Source organism: Cariama cristata, unplaced genomic scaffold (assembly GCF_000690535.1).
Source record: "Cariama cristata isolate BGI_N322 unplaced genomic scaffold, ASM69053v1 scaffold13532, whole genome shotgun sequence".
NCBI classification, from domain to species: Eukaryota; Metazoa; Chordata; class Aves; order Cariamiformes; family Cariamidae; genus Cariama; species Cariama cristata.
In genome coordinates, this window is record NW_009604477.1 from 17,021 (window position 1) to 38,497 (window position 21,477).

The 21,477-nt window shown below is 40.3% G+C and overlaps 1 protein-coding gene across 1 annotated transcript in view; it reads right to left on the bottom strand.

Moving 5' to 3' along the window:
* Positions 1-21,477, bottom strand: part of LOC104156898 (dedicator of cytokinesis protein 1-like) — a gene marked incomplete at its 3' end in the record, with an annotated part of 55,552 nt that overhangs the window by 16,637 nt on the left and 17,438 nt on the right. The window contains exons 6-10 of the mRNA XM_009695642.1: positions 14,759-14,844; positions 14,417-14,573; positions 10,621-10,661; positions 9,221-9,311; positions 5,003-5,122 (exon numbers count right to left, since the gene is read on the bottom strand). Coding sequence (XP_009693944.1) covers positions 5,003-5,122; positions 9,221-9,311; positions 10,621-10,661; positions 14,417-14,573; positions 14,759-14,844 — 495 coding nt within the window. The remainder of the gene's footprint in view (positions 1-5,002; positions 5,123-9,220; positions 9,312-10,620; positions 10,662-14,416; positions 14,574-14,758; positions 14,845-21,477) is intronic.

Sequence of the window (21,477 nt, forward strand, 5' to 3'; positions counted from 1 at the left end):
CACTCCGCTCCAACATCTCTACTCTGAAATCCAATTGTCCGGTTCAATCCTCAGAAGGAACAATGAGAAGTTGTATTAGAAAACTCCATTTGTAAAATGCCAAGTACCCTGAACTCCAGAGGTCCACGAGTCCATTAACGACCTGGCTTTTCCCTCGGTCAGGGCTACACCACCTACAACATCGCCAAAAATAAAACCAAAGCCGGTAATTTTTCCAGTATCGTAACAGAAGCAGGAACCGTGTGTTTAAAATCCCCTGCACAATCCTCCGAAAAATTTCTCTGTTTACTACAGAGCAAATTTATTCAGGTGAGGACAGCACGGCTGTGGCAAAGGATCGTGATAAATGAAATCTATATTCTTGAAGGTCAATAACTCCCAATCTGCTGCCTCGCAGATTTCCTGCCTTGGAAGCTTTCCCAGGTTTGCCCAGGACATGGCAGGTCTTCAGGAGGAATGAGCCGTACAGGGAACTACTACACAGGATTTGTACGATGTACAACTCATTAATGCGAGAAACAATTTATCTGGAGAGTGTACCAGAGAGAGAGGTCGGTGATAGTGGTAGGAAAATGCTTCTTTTATACTGAAGGCGTAAGAAAAATGTGTAGAGCCAAAATTTAGTTGTGTAGACATGAGCTGCAAATTGTTATGGGAAAGACTTTGAGGATGCAGAAGATCTTTTTAGGGAAAACCTAGCAATTTAATTTATTTTTGAAGCTGGATTGCTTGTTGCCCAGAAAGAACTACAGCATCCAATTTTGGTTTTGAGGTTCTTTAATAGCAGCAGAGGATCTTAGGATATTTCCTAGCTCCTGCTGAGTTAATGGTCAGTAAAAATGAAATAGTCTAGGATAAGAATATTATCATGCAATATCCTGATGCATGAGGGATATTCCAAGCTGTTTAAATTTCAGATAGTGTTAATTAACTATCATGTAAGCTTAACATTTTAAATAAAGTGTTAAACCACAATATTTCTCTATTGCTAGTATCGCATTCTAGATGTGTAAAGTATAGCCATGGTTGGAAACTCCTTAAAAACAACGTGCTATATTCATTTGGAATATGGTCAAACACCTTATCTTTCCTCTCTGAAGACCGTTTCTGTCCTTCACAGCTCTCGGGACGGCCTTACAATCGATGTGGGATACGAGCTGGACACGAGCCTCGCACTGATTTTTGGCGGGCAGGTGAATTTCACCACTGTCTTGTCAGATGGAAGAAAAAGCCATTTGATGCCATCCCATGAGCCACAAAAAACATATTTTAAACCAAAGCATGGCATTTACTGTGTAGGTTCAAACATTTTGTGTTTTGTGGCTCCAGTAAAACAGTGAAAGTTTTTATTTTGGGGGGGAAGGGAGGAGAAGGGGAAGGAACGAGGGGCAGAAATAGATGAGCAGTGTGCATTTATTTACTTTTTCTCCTCAGGACCAACACTTTCAATTTATGAAGGAGCAGTGGAAAACATCTACTGATTTATAGACTGCGGCATCCTCCAGCAAACTTGAAACACGTTGCTGTTTGCACATTTTACCATGCAGGAATAAGAATGCTGCTGCTTCCTTTATGGCTCCAGAGACCACACAAGCCTCTTTAAAAATCATATCTTATCTTTGTCAATGACACCAAGTGTTTCTTGACTTCAGTGGCTCATTAGCATTGACTAACATCAATTGCTCCACACAGGCAAAATTTCACCCCCTTCCCTTGTCACTCTATTACCATCACTATTTTTCGTTCTCGTCCTAAGATACTCTAACCTACCAATTTTCAGTAAAGTCCCTGGATTAAGGGCTTTGTTGAAAACGACAAAGCTTCAGCAAAACACAGAAAGAGCAAACACTTCAGAGCAGTTCAAGAGATAGGTTAGACTGCCGTGATAAGTGTGAGGATAAGGCTTTTAAGGGCAAAAGGCAAGAGAGATGGAGATGAGATGGGGAAAGTGCAAGGCAGTGAAGAATAATAATCTAGGAGAGAAAACTATGTGTATACTAGGGAAACTTGGAAGTAACAACATTTCATTTTGGAAACGAGGAGCTTAGAAGGGTAATGAAAAGTATTACTAATAAGGAATCAAATCCATAAAGCAGAAGAACAGCAAAATGTGGAAGTTGTATCTGAAAATACTAATTTACTAAAGGTGAAAGGTGTACTTCAGTTTTACAGAAGACTGGACCAAAAGGCAAATATAAGTAAAAAAGCAAGCATCTTAAGAATAATATATTAAAAAATAGAAATACAAATGAGGAATCTTAAATGGATCTCAAACTACAAATAACAGGGATATTCATGGCGAAGGCTAGCATTCTGTTCTCAGCCAAAATGAGATGCCCACGCTCCTGCTTACAGTGCAAGCTCACACTCCATATTATTAAATTACAAATTTCTCAGACGCTTCTGGTCTAGAAGTGAGAGGTTCATTCCATTCCAGTCTGTGTATGGAGGATTGTACTTTCCTCTAAATTCATCTCACCACGAATGCTAATATTTCGGGAATAAGCCTCATGGTTGGTCTTCACTTGAAAAGCGAACCGTGCGTTCCCCCTGGGAAATTACTCCACTAAGAGAAACAGCTCCTGAGTTTTGAGAGGCTGAACTAGGCCACTGTTTTTAAAAAAAGTGCCAAATATTTCAAACCCAAGTGTCACGTTTTAGGAAATCCCTCTCCTCCATTTCTTCTACCTAATGTTTCTAACCACATCTACCTCCCCTCTCAAGTCCACCGCTTCCCATCAGGCAGGTTGGAGTGGAAGAGGCACAGTTTCACAACAACTTTAAAACAAAACTCCCGAGCTTCTGTAAAAGCCTGGAAGTAGCTCTACAGCTGTCCAGGCTAAAGTGATCTTCTTTTGATATCTCTTGTTAACTTTATGGGAAGAGAAAGCAAAGTAGTGGGATCAACCCAGAGTGAATCGCCAGGCAGAGACACAGCTGGGCGATTATGGTACACAAAAAGACAAATTGGTTAGTGTGTCAGTACGGTCTTCTAAAAATGCACAGCAAATACTATTTCAGATGTGTTAGTTACTGATCATGAACTGGCATAGTTAAAGTAGCTGCTGGATTACGTTTGCAAACTGCACAGGTAAATGTAAGAAGTTGATTAAACCTAATGTCAGAACATCCCAAATGAGAGGATTACCTTAATTGTACTGCGGAAACCTCAACTTTGAGTTTCCTGACATTTGAAAATTCATGTAAGATGCTCATATTCTCAGCACATACTGATTTATTTTTTTTTTCCTTTTCATTGAACAATACGAAAAGTTAGCACCAACTTGACTGACCAGAAAATGAGACAGGCAGTATCTGTAACTAGGAAAGAGTCCTTTGAAAATTAATCATCTCTTCGCACACACACAAAAATCACGCAGGAGTCCTACAACTTGAGTTATGCAAAGGAACAGGAACAAGTAATCACAGTGGTCCCTTCGGTATCATTGTTCACCAAAAATTCTTCAAATAATGAAGACTCAGTTGTTTAACCTAACCATGAGGGAAAGGGAAAACACAGCATTTTCAGTGCTATTTCTTTTGAAAGCAGGCAGAGCCTCTCCTCGATTCCAGCTGTAAAACCTGAAAAAATTAAGAACGGTTATTCAGTCTAACAACGGTCTCTCAAGCATGGATGCCGTGCTGCGTAATGTGGCGCAGGCTGAAAAGTAAGCAGCAGGTATTTTGCCTGCTGTTTATATAAACAGCTCATTAGCGCTCTCGGCAGAAACGGGTGGGTACAACTTTAAGACAGGCTGTTTTCAACATAGACGGAAAGGACGCTGCAGCTTTTCATTTACAGCTAAAATGCATCGGCCTGGTGCTCAGAACAACAATTCCCACCGCCTGTATACTCGCCCCATAAAAGACTAACTGTGAAGCCATAAAGACGTAAAACAACAAAATAAAAACGCGTGACTTCTGGCTTTTCCTTTCCAGAGAGGAAAGTAGTATTAAAGTATACTTTTAAATCAGCTCTGACCCTAATTCTAACGAGGTTCTCCTTACCCGCTGTTAAAGGGTTAGTAAAAGCTTTCTGGGCAGCTGTGGAAACCAACGCTCTGTGCTGCATCAGCACCCAGGCACCTACACAAGCCCCAGCTCCACGCAGCCTGTTTGGGTAGCCCGGCTCTACCAGCACAGTCTAGAATTACAATTTTTTGTTAGCAACTTCTAAATATTGTGTTAAGATAAGAAATAAAATTTGACCTTTTAAGCAAAGCTTCTATGAAAATATTAATCCGACTCTGCTAAAAACTTACTTGGAACACATGAGCTGGTTGGATAATATTCTAGTTCTACCAAAAAATGACATTTCTGTTTGCACTACATTCATGCAACAAAACAAGTTTATGTTTCTGAAATATTCTGACAAAGAGATTTCTACTTCTATATTTAAACATTTTGTGCATGAAGTATCCAAACTCTGATACATGCCTAGATCTCCCTCTCTACCAAGTTAAATCCCTTCATCTCTGTGGACACGTAACACCAGCACTCTCCCATTCCCACCAGGCAACGGCGAATGCAAATTCATCATGCAATAAAAGATGCAATTGCAATGAAACATGCTCATCTGAGAATATTTCTGCCTTCTGACGATATGAACTACAGACATCCATTCTTTGAGTGAATTATTTTGTGTACACGAGAAAAAACAAGGGCGGCTGAAGGACTGCGTTAGCTATTGTTATTGCCAGAAAAAGCAAGTCTCTCAAATTACACGCATCACTTTTTTATTTTCTCCGTGGCATCATATGCACATATATTTACCCTTAACACAGCAGTTACAAATGTACCATTGATTTCTTTTTACCTTTTTTTTAGTACCATTATCTTTAAGTGCTAGCTGGTGGACTGTTTACATAAAGCACTCCAAATAACTTGGAACAAGTTTAAAGCTCCCTGAAGGTCACTGGATGCAAACTATGTTTACTATTCAACTTACAAGTTAGAGAGAAAAGCAATGAAACATATTTGGATTTGTTTCTTCCCTTTTTACCTTGCCCTTGTCAAAGTAATGGATAATTTCTTGATATAGTTGATCTTTCAACTGTCCTTGAGTAGCAGCCTGGTATCCATCCCGCTGGGTAAGATGTGCTGCACATGCTTCTTCTGACCACTAAATCATACAAGAAAGAGGGGAAAAGTGAAAGCAAACCAAAAGTTATGAAGTATGTCGGTAAAATTTGGCTAAATAAAATACACATTTTTTTATTTAAAGAAATGGTACCACAGCTAATGCACCAACAAAGACTTTTTTTTTGCAGTTGTGTACTTCGATTCCTTGGGCACAAAGGCCATTTATTTGAACGCTGTAATTGGAGGTTAATTACATATATGGGTTGGAAGGAAGCTTCTTGAGGTGGCTTCCTCTCCTCAGCGAGTGTGATGAGACTGACCTTGGCCTGCTGACGGGTACAACCTGCTGGATCTATAATGAACACTTGCAGGTTTATGTTGAGAGAAGCCCTGAAGCCAAGTTACATCAGTACAAACGGAAAGGAGTGCAGGCACAGAAATTACATGGCTAAAATTCACAGAGAACGTCTGGAAGTACGGAAAAGCACAACTAACTTTATACAGCAATCTTGCTCTTGCTCTTCCAGCAAATGCCTAATGGATGAAGAGCAAGGGACAGATACTAAACAAATTTCCTCCTAGACCTGAGAGGACCAAGCAATTCCCTACATCTTTCTCCCTTGCACCTACATATTCTGGTGTCCAGTAAGGGACACACGCAACTGAAACCTCTGGACTCCAGTATTCACATCACCTCTTCTCCATCTCCCTTCTCTCCTCCCACTAATACTCCCTACGACCCACCTGGGGATGAGAAAATACTGGAGCCTTTTCCCTAGACAGGATCCTAATACTACAGCCTGCCCTTCCCTAGCTGTCTGTTTTCATAAGGCTAGCAGGAAACGAATACCTTAGAGACTCGCAAACCTCTATCAAATCAAATCAAATCAAACCAAATCAAATCAAATCACAAACCGCCATTAAATCAAATGAAACTTCTTATAGATTGAAAAAGAGACAGGGACAGGTGCTCCAATAGGACTTGTTGCATTAAGAAACCAATTAAAAAAAAAAAATTATTAAAGAACTGTTCACTTTCTTCTCCGAAAATCCGAGTCACTAAAGGAGGAGGACTGCCCACTGAAATAAAATGGTATAACTTTAGGAAAAGAAGAAAAGATCATGCAGAGATCAGCAACTCACAGATTTATTCACAGAATTACCATTACATCATCCAGTTTTAACTCCTATATCTTATTAAATTTCACCCAATTATTTCTTAATTTGGCCAAAATGTTTGTGTTTGGCTAAAGCTAACTTTGACAACTTTGTACCGCAAAGCTGTTTCTGAGCAACACAAACTTCGTGCAGTCTGCAATGCAATGGCATTTATTTCAGCATTCTAAGAGCCTCCCTCTATCATTTGTTAGTTTAGAACATCTTAATTTTGACTAAATGGGTTAAAAATACAACTAAATTCTCCGTTCTTAAGTGCGCTTCATCAGCTTGCAGTAATCTGGAGAAAACGACGGTGGCTCTCTCTCCACAGAGACAGCCTTCTCGCAAATTTAAAGGTGAAATTCTGAAAAGCTCTCCGTCTTGACCTAAATGTGATCCCATTAAAATCAGTGTGATGCAATATATGCCAATGACGAGTGTCACTGAAAATCCCGTCCTCGAGGTTTGACAGCAAAACTCAGTTGCTTAAAGTTACACACACCGCAACATTGCTGCTTCTCAAGCAATACTGAGCTCCCCCATCCACTGCTGGTAGTAACAGGATACTGTATTAGATAGATCGATACACTTTTATAATGAAATAATTCCAAAATATAACGCAATTATATTTATAAACAAACACCCACTTAGTGAGGAAAACCTGCATCAAATACTACCCTTATACTTGGCATTTTCTATCGATTTCCATTATAAAAAAAGAAAACTGGGTATTTCTTTCCAATAAATTAAAGGAGTATATTAAGATACTCATCTGGTCTCTGAAGACATTCTGTAAGAAAAGACAAAATTGGCTAAACTCTAATTTAAGGTCACACAACGCATATGGACTAACAAGTTCAAGCCGTAACAGGTAGAAGTTGGAATGACATTTTATGGCACGGTTCATTCCATCATTTTTCCAGAAAATGGAGCATGTGTGGAAGGGAATGAATGCTTTCTCTTGCCTAAAAGGTTCATTCATGTGAAGTGTGATGAGCAAGTATTACACAATTTGGCAGTCCTGTATTACGTCCCTTGTGGGAACAAGAGATCTTTATAGCTACAGACTCAGCGAGTTACTCACTCAAACTTCTACCCACAGGCAACCGACTGCACCGCTCTGTGTGACTGAAGGTGTCAGAGCCATCTCCTCACATCTCCACCTCTCTGACACATGTCTCAACAGAGAAAATTTCATTACCGAAGAAGTGACTGTACTCTTCGTGGTGAGGGTGGTGAGGCAGTGGCAGAGGTTGCCCAGAGAAGCTGTGGCTGCCCCATCCCTGGGAGTGTTCAAGGCCAGGTTGGATGGGGCAGTGAGTAACCTGGTCTGGTGGGAGGTGTCCCTGCCCAGGGCAGGGGGGTTGGAACTGGATGAGCTTTAAAGTCCCTTCCAACCAAACCATTCTGTGTTTCTATGACCCAGCAGGCTGTGTCCAACAATTGCCCCTGCTTTTAACAATGAAAAAAGCTATTGCATTTGCACTCCAGATGAATCTTACTGATGTTTTCTTGTGTAATAACCTTCTATTTATTTTGAAATACAGTAAATACATTTCAAAGTGTCTTAACTTAAATTGCACATGTACGCTCTGCATCATATTTAGTCGTCTTATAGCTTGGATACAGTTTACTCGGTTTTGAGGTATGAATAATTCTCAGTGCATCCATTAGAAGTATTTAATTTAACACCTTCCACTCTTCAACTTTTCAAAATAGATATTTTACACTTGCATTTCATTTGAGATTGCTTAGATTAAATCAAAGACTGCTAAGAACAATTCGCTGATTAGAATTAGATAAATTTCCTTTATGAAATGGGGTACCATTAGCATAGCTTCTGTAATACGGAAGGCTTGCAATAATACAGAGGGTTGCAATAATACAGAAGGTTGCAATACCCTTGCCATTGGCATGAGAAATAGATTAAGGGGAAAATGCAGTTCTTGGTTATTCTGTCCCTGACTTTCTGCCTCATACGACCACGGGCGCTACCGTGCTCAAGGGCAGCAGAAAGAGATCCAGGTCTTCCTGGAGAGAGAAGGATTTCACTGTGGGTGGTGAGATGTGAGGCAGAAGAATGGGACTAAAGCAAATGCTTTAGAAAACACTAATTCTTATCAAATTTATTTTTTTACTTTTCCTATTGACTGCTTTTAAAAATCGAAACACAAAACTCCTTGCTAGTAATTTAGTGATGACTAGGCTGTATTAAACATGTGATTTCATGACACAAGTGTCTGCTGTTAAGTGCATCCTTCTATATGATAACACCGGGAACATGGTTGGTACATGCTTCCACATTCGTGACACAATCATGTAAACAAGCCACATGTGAGAGACACCACCACCTATCCAGAAAGTTTCTGGTAAGATTAATGCTTATGAAATGTATATATATTGCAGGTTACATCAAAACATTCCTTGAGGAATACCAATATTGTTACATCTCTTTAAATGTGATATAAACTGTGACATTGCATTAAAATTATTCATCCCTTTTAAAGGCATGAACTTGGAAAGAAGACCATTTGAATCCCTCTCTAATTTTTTGAAATCAAAACTGAATCTATAGATACCCAAGAACACACAAGAACAGTCTGTAGTACTTTGCAAAAAAATTCTGTGGAGAGCTGATTTACTAAAATATGTGTTTAGCTGCTTCCACACATTACATAATATTGATATTTAAAAGAAATTTAAATCACAGCTTTGCAATTTGTAACATGCAGTCTTGACTTGATCACGCTTCCATTCATTTCAGATCAAGATGAGTCAAGCATGCTCTGACGTACACTAACGGCACAGGGTTGCTTTCCTGCATCTATTAATTACATGTGCAAAACATAAAACTGACGTAAGAAGCAGAACACAGTTGTTGATCAGTTTAAAGTGCAGATGTTCTAAGAGTGACAAACAATACTACTATGGGTTACTGCTGACATGATTTTCCAAACTTGCAATGGATTTTGGTGTTTACCTTAAGAAGCTTTGCATGCAGAAGCAACGTGTAGGCAGCTTCCGTATAGTTATCACACTCTTTGTGCAGGTCACACAGCTTGTACAAATACCTGTAAGTAATAAAACCAGTGTTTCTTAAAAAAAGGTTGGTTCTTAAATGTTACTAAATAATTTACTTTGAAGACTACAATGGTTCAATTCAGTCTTCAAACAAATAAATACACATGGGATTATTTAAAGCTCATATTTCTGTGCGCAGACAACCTTTAGGACCATTTGCATTTCCGTTGTGCTCTTTTTCCAATGCATATAAATGACTTGTGATGAGTAATGAATCCAACAGATTTTGTGCAAGAGATACTGCTCTAATTGTTCAGCTACGGAGATAGGTGTAAGTCTTCTTCCTTAACTTCAATATCATCTCGCCTCTGGAAGGGGATGCTCTTTATTTGTTTGCTGTTTTTTTTTAGCGACAATTTAAAAAATCCCCCCAAAACTATTAAAATTGTATTTTGAAAAAGTCAGTGAAAATACAGAACTTTGATATTCATTATGGCACATTATACGCTTTTTAACAGAAATAGGAGATAATTTGGGTGGGGGTTTGACAGTGAGAGACAACTTGTCTTTATAGAGATGCTGAATAGAACAGACCTACGACTCCTAACTTTACATGTTTGTCCATAGTTACCAATCCTGCCTTTTTCTAGATTTTATTTTCTTTTGGCAAACTAATAAAGTACTAATTAAAACCATTTAAACAACAGGAAGAACATTCACAAGTGACAATTCTTCCAGAAAGGTAACAAGCATCTGAGAATGAATTCATGAATACTATTTAGATACCTAAAACAGCATTAAAAACATAAGCCTCATCATTTTAGCACAACAGTCTAGCCAATTTTAAGCCAAAGTACAAATAGAGGACTAGGAACCCTGAGGTTTACAAAAACCACAACCTATTACCATTTTTACTTTGTGTGAAAATAGGTTTTGAAAGGTTCCTAAAAGCTTTAAATTTCAAATAAGTATCAGTCATGATATTATTTAACAGTCCTTTTTACCCCAAGTCAGATATTTTGTAACCTCACCAGGAGGCAAAATTATTTCTTTGCTCAGCTTTCTGTCGATTTATTTCTTTGCTTCACGTGACAACACTCCCGAGTATTTTGGTGTTTGTCATAATATAACTGAAGGATTTGGAGAAGGGGGACAAAAAAAATCTCACGACTCTCATTTCTAATGCTCACTGTTCTCAGTGAAGATAAGCTTTTGAATGTACTTAAGGTTCAGTCAAGGTATGTTTTCTCATTGCTTCTTTTCCTCCAGCCCCCAAGTGACTGCTTAATATGAACTTAATTTTCTCCAATTACCCTATAGTAAGTGAAGCAGAGTTTGTCACTGGTCATGTTTACAAACCTTATGTACATTTCTTCTCTCTCAATCTCCTTGTAGAAATTCTGAAAAACAACATAATTTTGTTACAAAGTCTTTGATTTCACAGTCTGGAATGTATACAGAACATGCTCTGAATTAAAAATTCATAATTGCGTAACATCAACCTCAAAGCCACAAAATGAAATTTGCCTCTAGTGATAGAACACAGGTTATTTAACTAATAAAGTCTAATGCTGTGATGTTTCATGATGTAGTGTATTAGGGCTTATGTCTCATTGCACAGGCTAAGAATTTGCCAGAACAGTACTGCTAGAAATTTGCCTCTGGCATTTGCAAGTCACACATCATCAACCATTTTCAGTTGAAATTTTGTAATACACAAAACCAGAATTTTTAAGTAACAGTTGTTCTATAGATTTAAACCTCCAAACCTTAGCTGAGTAATACATCATCTGCTCTTGACTTCTAATAGTTTCTTTGGAAATAAAAAGTTTGATTAGTGTTATTTATCCGGTTTCATATGCCACACGTTATCACCGCTCTCTTCAGAAATATCTGAATGCCTCCGGTCTTGAGATAAACTAGTTAACACTACAAATATTGTAAACGCAAGATATGATAAATTGGGTGAGATATTAAAGGCATTTCTGAATCTAATTTAAAGTTCGCCTTCAAAAGTTAAAATATATCTAAGAAAACAAAACACAAAGAAATTTCTCCTTCACTGAAATAAAATATATTTCACTGTTAAATTAAACCAGTCTGAGTAGCCACCAGCAGATGCAAAAGACTCTACTGTGTCCAGTTCTGGGCTCCCCAGTTCAAGACAGACTAGCAACTACTGGAGAGAGTCCAGTGGTGGGCAACGAAGGTGATGAGGGGACTGGAGCATCTCCCTGGTGAGGAAAGGCTGAGGGAACTGGGTCTGTTCAGCCTGGAGAAGAGAAGACTGAGAGGGGATCTCATCAAGGCTTATAAATACCTTAAGGGTGGGTGTCAAGGGGATGGGGCCAGACTCTTTTCAGTGGTGCCCAGCGACAGGTTAAGGGGCACCGGGCACAAACTGAAGCTCAGGCAGTTCCACCTGAACGTGAGGAAGAACTTCTGTACCGTGAGGGTGGCCGAGCCCTGGCACAGGCTGCCCAGAGAGGCTGTGGGGTCTCCTTCTCTGGGGAGATTCAAACCCGCCTGGACGTGATCCTGTGCAATGGCTGTAGGTGACCCTGCTGTGGCAGGGGGTTGGACGGGGTGATCTCCAGAGGGCCCTGCCGACCCCCACCAGTCTGGGATTTTGTGAAGCCCAGTACTAATAGATGCATAAGCCCAATACAAAACTGTTCTCTTCAAAGAGAACTGAAGTAGAAGATAGAATCTATGTACTGCAGTTAGAAATGACGGATTATTCAGTGTACATACCATTTCAGACGACGTAACTGCTCACTGGTTTTCAGTTCAATTCAAAAGACAAACTGAACCACATGAAAAATTTCTGTTGCTTTTCTTACTTGTGTTTTGTTTGCTTTTTTAAAGTAGAAGAGGATTCTGACTTCGGTGGATCAATAATGTACAACCATTTTATCCTAATATTGCTGCCAGCTGCTCTGCCCTTCTGATGCAGCTCAAGAAGCAAAATGGGAAGAAGCTTGGACAGCAGGTTGACCCTGACCCACATTACATTTACTCCAGTTCCCTCTCCCCCAAAAAGCAGTCCCTGCTCCTGCCCCATCTTTGAGTGCAGCTTCCCACGCGTGTGGCTCTGCAGAGAACGGGTCGAGGAACTGGTGGGGATGAAAAATTACTGGAGGGGAAGAACGTGAGCTTTCAGCAAGATCCCTCCTCGGATCCGCTCTGCTACGCTGGCGGCACGCTTGCTTTCACCAGGATTGTCAGGGGTCGGAACAAGCAGCTGAGGGAACAGATGGGGCTTTTATTTTTTTTTCTTTAACATCAGCACTGGCTTAAACACATATCAAAACCTCTGACTTAAACTATAGTCAATACAGACAAACTTAATCCTGTGAAAGCCTCTGTATTGTTAAAGTCCCAATTAAGAACTCTTCAAGACCTCAGGTGGGAATTGTGCTGAGTATCAGCCCTGGGTTGGATTTTTGCAAGGCATAAATCACTTCAGGTGCCTGGAGAATGATGAAAAGACTGAGTTGGCCCTGGAGGGCAAATGGGACTTTGAAATCAAGCTATAGTTTTAAATCACGCCTACTGAAAATGAGGAAAGTTCTGCCTTGCGATGCTTTCCTGCATTTCCTACAGACTTCAGCGGCAGGGTTGTGTGTGGATATCTCACAGTGATTTAACTTGACAGCAGTAAATCACCCACAAACTTTATCATCTGCAAATACTTGAAAAATTCAGATGACAAAAATCAGCATCAGGAGATGCTGTTTGAGACACTTAGAGAAAACAATACCAAGCCCCAAAGCTGCCATCGGTCCCCCTGCAGTTGGTATGGTGAGAATTACTAGGAGGAGACTCAGAGTATTCTGACGAAGGAGAAATAAATTCACCTTCCTAAGGAAATCTTCCCAGTTTTATAAATTGTTATCATGTTCTAGAGTGTATAGTGTATGTGATTTTTTGTTTCCTCTCTTGCTTGGTGCAAACTGGCAGGCTTTTCTAACTCAAATTCTGCTCAAGAGGACGCTACGACTTCTCTGCGGGCAACCTGACGGCACTTGCGACATCAACAGTTGGTGACAACTCTCCAAATTCCTCCTCTTTTCCCATTTCCTAATCATTCTGATGTCTTTTGATGTGCATAGAGAGGAAAAACAAACTAAAAATAAAATTCTCATTTCTGATTTGATGTCTCTATCTTCTCTCCGGTTCTAATGGGCACCGTTTCATGTATAGCTTATGCGATAGTGTGGCATAAAGCCTGCACTGCACAAACTGAGGACATCTGCATTACTTCCAAGTGCTAAAGCTACAAACTATTTACTCAGATTTTTCCAAACCAGCCTGAATAAAATCTATCAGCCGCATCACATAAACAATAAACATTCTGTGCCCCACATATTTAAGCGAAACAAAAGCTTTGATAATGATATTGGGATGAAAGCTCTGAATCCTCAGAGGCTAACAGTTTAATATTGAGTCCTATTGGAAAAATGAAATCTAGCTAGTACTAGGTTTGCGGGTCTCTCAAGCTTATTTTGACGTTTTTCCATATGCGCTGATTTTGTGCTAGTAAAATCTCGTACTCTTAATGCTTCCACTGAAGAGCATGATGTGTGTGCTATGGGGACAACTTCTACTGCTTCCAACTCTAGCCTAAATGGACAAACTTTTGTAATACAGAGTAGGTACTCCAGAATTCTTGGAACTAAGAGGAGGAAATTTCACGTCAGTAAGGAAAATAACCTGAGCTTTTTTCTGCTGCAAATGAAACAGTAACACTCAAATTTCTTCAAAATTTTGAATACAGAAGCTGAGCAGTAAGTAGAATACAAATGGGATTGCAAAGGTATGAAAATTTCGGTAGTGAACTGCATATTACTCCAACGTTCTGTATGTCAAAGTGTTTTTCTGCATAAAGGTGTTCATACAGCAATTGTACATGTCAATGAACAGCCCTCAAAGATCAGGCCCTGAATCATTTATTCTTAAATCTTTCCTTAGAATCAATTAAAGAAGAATAACCCATGTTTTCATAGATTCACCTTCATTAAAAAAAACCTGAACGTATTTCAAACTTTCATAAGAATCCCAACGCATACTCTGTTTTACATAAACCTTTTGTTAAAGGTGTGAAATTAAGAATGCAGTAGCCATTTCAGGCTGGTGACTTCTTTTTGCTTACCAGCACATTGACAGTACAGCTCATGCGGTTCTCCTTGTTCTCGTCATGCATTATGGTCCTGTAGTCCAACAACCTCTCCATTAAGCGGACAACAAGTTTCACGAAAGTTTCTCCACTCTTCGCAAGGTATTTGTGTTTTCGGCAGTGCTCCAAGAGACTGAAAAACCAATTACATCGCCTTGTTAATCACATGCAGAAAAAACCTTGACTCAGGTGCAATTTTAAATATTGTGCATCATTAACAAATTTTAATTATTTCTGGGCTACAAAGTTCATTGTAGTCTAATTGCTCTCTCTCCTGACTTTACTGTGACATAAATCTCGCCGCTGATCAACACTTACATTTTGTCAAATAACACTTTGTACTGTTCATCTCCTCTGCCTCCTTCCACTTCATGATCCAGTTTCGTGATGATCTCATTTTCAAACTATAATTAAACAAAGCAAGCATAAATAATCAGATGGCAAATATTTCACTTTATTACTGTAGCCTCAATGGTTCACAGATTGGTTGGGTATCTCGGTGAGATGTTTAGCCACTATTTTAAAGCTTGATTGACTTTTAGAGTTTGCAGTCTCTGGTATTAGACTATCCACGATGATCTCCTGCCCTACAAGGACTTTTTTTGTTGAAGAAATCATCGGTCATGTTGTTAAATGAAGTGTAAATATTTGCGTTATGAAAAACTAAACAAGGAGATTAATGACAAGAATGAAGGCGGGGAAAAAGAAGACACAAAGCCAGGCACAGAATGTCCCCTGCAATGATGGTAATAGTAACAAAAGTAAAGTTGAAAATTGTTGAAAGGTCTATAGGGAGGAGAGATATATATACATATACGCACATAGAAAGACAGATATATATATATAAAAAACCCCTAAGGCTGGATAAGTCAGCCAGATGCACACCCTAGCATCACTAACATCCCTTTTTAGCCTACAGATACTGACTCACAGTGGGACACAACTTGGTAAAACCGTTAGTAAGTCACTGCAGAGGGGAAGTTGTTTCAAACAACTTAAGAGTAATATTATTATTTGGGCAATAACAAAAGAATGTAAAGTTAAGTGGGCACTAGAATATATTTTTAATGCAAACTGGATAATTCACTGGATTTTTAATGATTACAGAGGGTTTTACCCGTTACTGCTATATTCCCTAGGGCCCAGGTTAGGAACGAATGCAAACTGTTAACGGAGGAAGGCTCACTGTAGACCTGCTGCCACGTAACGAATCCGTCTATAGTCATCTAATTCCCAAGTCTTCCTTAAATAAGCACAGACATCCACACCATTAGCGACACAACCTATTGTCAAGAGGCCTCAGCAGAAGAGCCCGGGTGAGAAGGGAGCCCGTGGCAGGGGAGGGGGAGCCCTTAGTCAGAGGGGGAGTTTATTGACAGAACAATTGCCTTCAAGTTTTTTCACTGTCGCTTGCGTAAAGCAGTCTTGAACTATTCTGAGGAGAAGCAAAGGGCCACCTGCACAAGAACAAAGCGTACTAACATTTTGTAAATGTCAAGAGACGTATTTGGCATCTGCAGTTAATATTAACGGCATATAACGTACAAATGACAAAAGAACGGACTGTCTGCAGCTTGATACACTTCCAGACCGAGGACACACTTCCACAACTGCCGGGCCCAGCAGCAGCCTGCGGACCCACTCTTGCACCTCTGTTCGAGCCACGAGCTTTCCTTCCCACCTGCCCACCTCTAAGCTGTACCATAACATAACAGCATTTCTTATTCTTTATAAATTATTAGGGACAACAGTATCAGCTCCTCTGTTACCGCCACCAAACACTGCCCGATCAGCAGAGGGGCTCTCTGTACCTGGAGAAGGCAGCCTTTTGCTGAAAGCTTGTCAGCAAAATTAGATTTTTCTTTCACCGGGAACAACTGCAAGGAGGCAACAAGGACAACCTCAAAAAGCGTTGCAGTAGAGGTCATGTGCTAAAGATGTAGCTGATATCTATGTTGAAAGGCAAAAATCAAAATCTATGTTCCAGGAAGAAAAAAGTCCCTGCAGAGAGCTCTGCCAGCCCAGCAGCCTCTGCCAAGGGCTGGTAACGGGCACCCGGGCAATGGGACCACCACCCCACAGCACCCCAGACACCGGTGCAGAGGGGGAGAGCTCGGCCGTGGTCCCACCTCTGTTGTGCCAGGCAGGCTGACCCACAAGTAGGTGCCGTCTGTCGGCACCCCACCGGGGCTGCTGCCCCGGTCACCGCACCGCCGCTCGGCGCGGCAACCCAGGGCCAGGAGGGACAACGGGGGACAGGGATTTTCTACACGGTCAGTCCCATTGGGGAGCTGGGGAAGACAAGTTGTTATCTCCGGCCAGCAGCAAGGCTCAGATTGGTTTAGTTAGGAAGAGAAACTGGATTTTTTTTTTTTTTTTTAGTCCACACTGTGAAATTCTGCTGGCATATTTATTTCAGCGAGGAGTGTGAGATCACCCTTGCCAACAGACTTAGGTCATGATGAAACTCTGACGATAACAGAACGCTTTTCACCACCTTAATTTATATCACTTTGAGGAGGCGTAGCAGCTACATCCACCACTGATCTCTTTCTGCCAACGTACGCTGCATTTTAAGCTCTGCCCACATAGTCCCACCTCGGCCAACAGTAGTTATCATAACTCCTCTACCACGTACCAAACAGGCATGCCCTTACTTCTGCCACAATCCCTCTCTCCTGAAATAACTGCTGCATGTGTGGGGCAAGGTAAATCTGGGCAGAACAAGAGAAAAACCTGCAGCAAGTAAGGGTGAGGAGAAGCACCCCAGCCATCCCACAGCTGGAGGCACCTGCCCGCTCTCCCGGAAGGTTCGTTTCTGCTGAAGCCCACAGCAGCTGTGAACATACGCATGCTGGCCAAGTTGAACCTGCGTATGAAATGTGGCCATGGACTGTAGAGAATTTCCTGCTTTGCTACGAAAAATCCTTTTTAGGGAGAAATATGCATTGGTATGAAGGATTTGCTTGATAAATTGTGACAATGCCAAAATACTGCTCTTCGTTAGGACAACTCAATCTCTGAATATCTTAACACGCTCAACAACAGTAACATAACAATCCACAGTCAGATCCGGGACACTGGTTTTGTCTCCCTTTCCAAGTCTCCGTGTTCTTCTCAGCATTAACTGCAGTAACGTTCACATCATTTCCTACCTTCGTGTGCAACCCCAGACTTTTTGTCCTCTGCATTTGAGTTGGGAAATTTATTTTTATACACTACCTGGCAGCCCACCAGAACTGTGTTACAAACAGAGAAAAAAAATCTCTGCTCTGAGCTCAGTGACTACAAGCTATCATGACAAGTAACGGCAGTAAAAGTCCTGCTCACCTACCGCTCAGAGCAAATTCAGGGTACAGTCTAACAACACGCACAAGTCAATCGAACTGTGAGCTGTCAGGAAACCTGAACGACAGATTGTATCATGCAAGCAGCAATAAAATCAACCAAGTATCCAAACAACAGATATTCCATCTTAAAACAATTTTTATTATTATGCGTGACTGTTTTAAAGATGAAACCTCAAACCTCAGATTAAAACGTTTCAAAGGTGCTCTTCTGTTCCCCAAATGACCCACAGAATCATAGAAACACTAACTGGAAGAGACCTCAAAGGTCATTTTGTCCAGCCTCCCAGGTGATGCAGGATTATTGCCAACACGAGATCAGGCCATCTGTGACTTGCTTAGCCAAGTACTGAACATCTCCACGGATGGATGATTACACAGCCTCTTTGGGTAACCTGTTCCACGCCCTCACTACTTTCCTTGTGAAGAAATGAATGAAAAGTGAAGTGAAATAAGGTTTTTAATACAATGAATCCATTATTCAAAAAATGACAGCAAAATGCGAAAAGGAAGAATAATGCAATCCACCCCCTCTAAGAAGCAAACACAAGCTGAAACATGTTCCCATAGTACAAGGACGTGTCAAGTAAAACACTGAAGCAACACAATGATGAAACAGAGAAGTCACAAAATTCATGTTCTCTAATGAGACCAGAAAGAAATTGACTTTCCATACCCATGTGAAAAATGACACTTGCTGCCAGCATGAGCCCTTTAGGTGATGTATTTTTTAGCAAGAGATTACTCAGATGAAGAAGGGCAATCACACTTGTCATACAGGATCTTGAGTATCTTCCTGATACCAATTTTACTTAAATTTCTGTAAATCTAGGCTTTGTAGGGCCATCTCCCTAACAGCCCTCTTGGGTTGAACAGAGTTAGACTTATGGCATTTCTGGGGCTTTAAGGACTATTAACAATATCTTTGATCTTCAATCATTCTTGATACTTCACAAGGAATCGATATGACGCAGATCATCCAAGCCAGATGACTAAATGTTATTTAACATAGTTGAAATTCCTTCTGCTGTCTTTCCACGGAAGAATGTTTCATCAGCACAAGTTGAGGTTTACGGAGCTATTGACTTCCATGATGGGAGTAAGAACGTGGCCCTGGAGTCTCACAAGCTAATGGCTCTGGGATACTGCATCTGGCATCTGTTGAGAAAGTCTCAATTTTTCCTTTTCTTTTTTTTTTTATTTTTAAATGCATACAATAGCACAAAGTAGGCCTGCAATTATAGTGATGGAATTTACTCTCAAGTGAAGAAGCGTCACATTTTCAATGTTTCCGTCACAGCCAGCGACACTCGCTGAGGCTCTTTCTGGAGGCTTAGGAGGTATATCTGGCATCAGTGAGGTAGATTCATATCCTTCTGCTGACAGTGAAAGCTTGAGGGGTGATGTTAGGAAGATTACAGGAAATTATTATCAACTTTTCCTTGCAGTTGATCAAGATCTCAGCTTCTCTTTAGGATGTGTGTTTGAACTTGAACAAAGAGTATATCCACTACTTTATCTGTCTGTTACAATCTCCCATCCGGAGAAACTAAATCAATGCAAGCTATCCAGCGTCTTCAAGTGTCAGCTCAACTAATCGCTTTTGGTTTTAGGTTTACCTAAAGTGTGGTCAGGCTATGTTTGTAGCACTGACTGACAATCTAATCTAGCTGTAGATGAGGAGGACTTTCAATCCTCCAAGCTGCTATAAATTTGTTTTGATATGGGATAATAATGAATTTGCCATATAAAATTCAAGTGAAAGATAACACCACTAGAAATTAGTCCCAATGCAGACATAGCACACAAGTACTGTAAAACTTTGTTCAAAGGCTGCTATGAAAGTTGGTGGTAATTCCCAATAGTTTCTTCTGTTCTCTTTCTTACTTTTTCACGGCATTCTGGTCGGCAAATAGATCTGGCAGCCATTTAAGATTAGGTGATTTTGGAGATCTCTAGACTTACTGCATTACCTCTCTCCCTTGCTTTTCAGGTGGGGTGAGGAAGGAATATCGATATTCTCCAAAAGGCCAGAAAACAAGAAAAACTTACACATTTACACTTCAACCGTAGATAACTAAAAATGTTACTTCTTGAAATTCATCTGTTGTGGGGCATGACTTACTTGAATTTGCACGTTCAGTGGGATTACAGAGGAGAATCATCACAGAAACTTGGACAAGTCATTAACTTGTGTTCTGTTTGCAAATTTACAGTACAGGGAAAGGGAGGTTAACATAGGGCTCAGAAGTGGTAAAAAGACTTAATATGGAATTATAGGTTCTAAAAGTCAAGAGAGATTCAGATACACTAGGTACTCCTCATTAAGGAGAATTATATCAATTTGAAATTCATTGATAACTGACAAGAAATTACACTGCAAATAAAAATGCTTGTATGACCATCTTGATGATACTGAGATTTATTGTTAAATGTCAGAAATTAATTAAAAAGTTTCTTCTTTATTTCTTCTGGTCTTTCCTCATTTAATTCTCCTTACAACAGAATGCTAGCTAGGGGTACTTTAGCTGCACCCATGGTTTTATTCTAGTAATCATATGTATTATCATTCATTATGTGTTTCTATATGATTTTGTGCTATGCATTCATTTATTATGAATTTCTATATCATTCTGCATTATGCATTCATTGCTTATGCATTCATTGCTTATGCATTTCTATATAATTTTTCTTTCTTTTCGGCTATGGTTCCATTAAGATAAGCGTCATTACAATTTGCAGAAAGCGGGACAGATGTGTTGTTGTGTTTTTGGGGCTCCTTCCTCAAATCATTGCTTTTACACAACTCCTTACTCCAACGGCATAAGAACACATGCTGGAGCTTGTATGCCTGTATCAGTGATGGTAACACCACCAGACACTAATCACTCTCCTTAGTAATGCAGTTCCATCTGAAAACTAGACTTATGGGACTTCTAATTTCTTCTTGCTCACTACTGCAAAGTGGGGGGTACACCTCTCAGATTTTACTTTGAAGGATACGGGTCCTTCTTTCCTTCCTACTCAATGAGAAATGTAATTATGTTGGAGAAGACAGGCTGGGGTAGTGCTCCTGATTCAATCCCTTACCTTATTTTGTTAATAGTTTTTTTTGGCTCTTAGAGTAAGCTACTTCTATGAACTAATTTTTACCAGATCAGGTAAAAGAAATCATATTATGATGCAGTGCCATGAGATAGGGAGAACCTACCCAGTATCTCCCCCTGCCTCCTCCCGCTTCCTCCATGCTCTGTTCTGTACCAGTTCCTGCACTGGCACCTCTCCCTGAAGGCGTTCAACTCAAAACAAGCAGAACATTACATCAGCAATGACACAGGTCCAGAAAAGGTAAGTTATAAGTTTGGGGTATGCAAATAAACATGAAACGGAGCTAGAGCAAGTGATAGCTGGGAGGACCAGGTAGCAAAATCAAGAGGTTGCGGCTTTTTATGCTCTGAATTCCACATTTCAGCTGAATGATTGTTTCATGATGAACCTTCTCTCCTGCTGTCACCACGGGATCCATCACATTCACCTGACCAGGCCTTGAACAACCAAACCAATTCTCTTTCATCGCTCCGGTGGATCTGACATATTCCCTTTGATCTGAAGGGTTCACTAGTAAAACTGGCAAAGGGAAAAAAGCAGAGTGGAGAAGGAGGCATTTTCTTCTATAGGGAAGCTTCGGTC